General features: G+C 34.0%; 1 protein-coding gene across 1 annotated transcript in view; it reads right to left on the bottom strand.

Annotated features, from left to right (window-relative positions):
- Nucleotides 1-3,581, bottom strand: part of LOC107745359 (formin-1) — a 95,654-nt gene that overhangs the window by 47,882 nt on the left and 44,191 nt on the right. Inside the window, exons 6-7 of the mRNA XM_016559231.1 lie at nt 2,705-3,101; nt 2,108-2,237 (exon numbers count right to left, since the gene is read on the bottom strand). Of these exons, the coding sequence (XP_016414717.1) occupies nt 2,108-2,237; nt 2,705-3,101 (527 nt within the window). The remainder of the gene's footprint in view (nt 1-2,107; nt 2,238-2,704; nt 3,102-3,581) is intronic.

Genomic DNA, 3,581 nt, shown 5'->3' with positions numbered 1-3,581 from the left:
GGGGTTATTTTATGTATGTTATATTTGCAGCAGCAATATTTCTTACATGCTCAAAGCAGCATGTTGTAAATTGGTTGGCAGTAGCAAGTCTCAGTACTTGCTCTGCCGCAGCAGCAGCGTAGCAGATCTATTCCGCCAAGACCAAATACATTAACATTGTCATGTACATTACCATGCCAATCCCTCCGAGAGTTGTCATGACAGAAATAAATATATATATATATATGGGTAGGAATGGGGACAGGATGTTGAGAGTTTAAAAATTGTTTATAGCTTTTGTACTATTATTGTGAACTGCACAATTGCTGTTTCTGTCACTTTTTTTCTTGAGAAGAATTGTGTTTATTTAGAGGTGCGGAATGTCTTTACAACCACATCAAACGGGAGACTTTTCAGACACGCACTCCAACTTCACCTCAGCCTCAGACGCGAGTCAAACGAGCGCACAAAACAGTACAAGAGACGAGGACCTTCAGTAGAACAACAGTGAACTGCGGTCAGATGAGATGTTCTCAGGTCATATGTCAGTAAAAACGAATATTCCTGTCCTGTCAGCCGTTATACTGTGCTCGTAGCACCTGTATCATTTCATATTAAAGCGCGAATTAAACTACGAGCATGCGTGTCAGATCCGCGTCACGTTCTGCAGTGGCAGCTCTTAAAGGAATAGCAACCAAAACAACCTAATAACCAGCTGCTGTGATGTCTGTTCATCAAAGAACAAAAGAAAAAAAGGAAATCAATAAATTTTGTAGCTTTAAGGATTCATCTATATTTAATTTAGAATTTAGTGTTTGATAACTTTATTCAATTTCTGTATATTTCCTACTTGCTGAAGGGCACAGGTAGCTAGCAGTACATAGTATGATTTATTAATAATGTTTATTGAGTTTGGTATTTTTAAAAACACTGTTTTAATGCATTAAGCCATGTTTTTCAATGATCATTTGCATTGATGCATTTGGCAGACACTACATCTTTGCATTCCAAGTGTGACCAGTTCATGCATTCTCTGGGAATCAAACCCATGACCTTGGTGTTGCGAGCGACATGATCTACTGTTTGAGCTACACATATGATATTTTTTTATTTCAGACTGACAGGAAAAATCAAGCGGCTGGAGAAGCTGTGCGGTGTGTCAAAGATGTCTGAATGTGTATTTAAATCGCAACTTTAAGGCCAGAAACACAGTATGCAACACTAGATCAGTGCATTACATGACTGTATATATGTAAAGGGTTATTACATGCAAAAAAGATAATACTGTCATCCTTTATTCTCATTCAAACCTGCATGATTTTCTTTCTTTCTCCTGTGGAATGCAAAAAATATATATTTTGAAGACCAAACAATATTGGACCCCATTGACTTTCATTATTTGCACTGCAACAAAAATATTTTTGTTTTGTTTTCCAGTACAAATATCTAAACATTCATAAATCAAGATGCATTTATTTGTTTTCCGTTTTAATTAAGTTGATTTTTCTGACTCCACTGACAGATATTAGTTCATGTTTTAATCTTAAAATCACTTCATTTTGATCAATTTCTTAGAAAATAAATCTTCATACCTTATATAATTTTGCTTGCATCTTAATTTAAAAATAATTAGATGTTTGTACTGGAAATAGCAGTAATAAACTCAGTGTGTTGCAGTGTGGACATCAGCATTCATACGATTATAGTTTTTATAAATATTCTGAATTGTTTTTATTTTCATATTTTGTGTTTTCATTTTAATTTTAGTTAAAGTTTTAGTAAGTTTGCTGTGTGTTTTTGTCATTTTTAGTAGTTTTTTATGTCTATATAGTTTTTATTTATTTAATTTTTTTTCAGTTTTAGTTATTTAAGTAAATCAAGTTAAAATGAGGAATGCTGCTTTGGCAACTAGCTGAAATCATTATTTTATTTTATTTCACTTAACTTTTAAGTCATTAAAAGTACAAAAAAAAGTTTTTTAAAGGTTTTAGTTGCAGTTTCAGTTTTAGTTAACTATAATAACTCTGGTGGACAGAAATAAAAAAAGTAAGTCATACAGGTTTGAATGACACGAGGAGAGTAAATGATGACGAAACAATCATTTTTAGGTTAAAATGTGGAGACTTACTTGTTATCCTGAATCTGGATGCGGCTCCAGTAGAGCGGTTTCATGGGGCAGGCCGGTTCCACGGCCGGTTTACGCGCCGCTTTCTCCGTCGCCTGTCCGAATCCAAACCCACCGAGAGCAGGAGGCGATATATATATATATATAAAAGATATATATATTGAAAACATATTGGGAAAAAAAACTAATATTCATCAAAATTACCAAAACTTTAAAATTTAAATTAAAAACAAAAACTATCAAAATAAAAACTATATTAAATATTAATACAAAATATTAACAAAAACTATTACAGTATATCAATGACACTGAAACAATGCAAAACATTATTTTCTTCCTCAGTTTTTTTTGTCTTGTTTTCCAATACAAATTTCAAACATTTTTAAATCAAGATACATTTACTTTAGATGCAAAATTACATTGGATAAGAAGTGTTGTTTTCTGAGAAATTGATCCAAATTGAGTTTATAACAACAAATATCTGAAAATTAAATATTAACCCTCTTAGCGCAAAAGTCGCAAAATTGCGACAAGACGTCATACTTAATAAAATAGACTGTAGTTCCTAATATGGTGTAATATCTCATTTGTATTCCCTACCACTAGATGGCAGACATGTAGTAAGAGGAGGAGGCGGCGGTGGAGGGGCGGAGCTACCAGGAAGAGGAGGCGGTCCTGGACCCACACCCAAACTCATGCTGATGGAGTCCAGGTCCAGTTGTTTGGGCGGGCTGGAGCTGGAGCTCGGCTCTGGTCTGGCCCCGTCGCCCGCTGGGGTTTTGATGAAGGTTTCGCGGTCGGTCTGGACGCACACGTTGCGGAAGCTTTTGGGCGGCTGCTCGTCTTCGGTGGAGACACAGACGTCCTGTAGCTCGCCGCGCTCCTGGACGGTGTTATACACCTGCGTCCGCTGCACCCCACCGATGAGCGACTCCAGACGAGACACGACCTCCGCATGCTCGCCTCGAACCTGGAAGATCTGCAGCTCGAAATCCGCCTGGAGTCACACACACACAACAAGCAATTACTATTAGTATGCAACGGACAATAAAAACATCAGGGTTATCACTGTTTATTAAAACTAAACTAAAATAAATCACTTTTGTTTTAAGCTAGTTACCAAGGAAACATTTATAATTTTCGTTCAGTTTAACTTGTTTAGCTTAGTTTAAATAATAATATGAATAATTAATAAATCAAGAATAATAAAATAATAGTAATAAATAATAAAAATGAATAAAAACCATATAGATATCTGGAAAAAATCTAATAAAAAAAAACAAACAAACATCAAAATTATTAAAATATGAACTAAAATTAAAATGAAAATTATAAAACTAAAAAATAATTCAAAATATTAAATAAGTATATATATATACATTTTAAAAAATCTAATAAAAATGAACAAAAAACAACATCAAAAAATACTACGACTAAAAAAAAACAGACAATATAAATATAAATAACTAATTCAAAA

This window comes from Sinocyclocheilus rhinocerous, unplaced genomic scaffold (genome assembly GCF_001515625.1).
Source record: "Sinocyclocheilus rhinocerous isolate Xijiao unplaced genomic scaffold, SAMN03320098_v1.1 scaffold2213, whole genome shotgun sequence".
Lineage (NCBI taxonomy): Eukaryota > Metazoa > Chordata > Actinopteri > Cypriniformes > Cyprinidae > Sinocyclocheilus > Sinocyclocheilus rhinocerous.
This window is presented reverse-complemented; position numbering and strand designations above follow the sequence as displayed.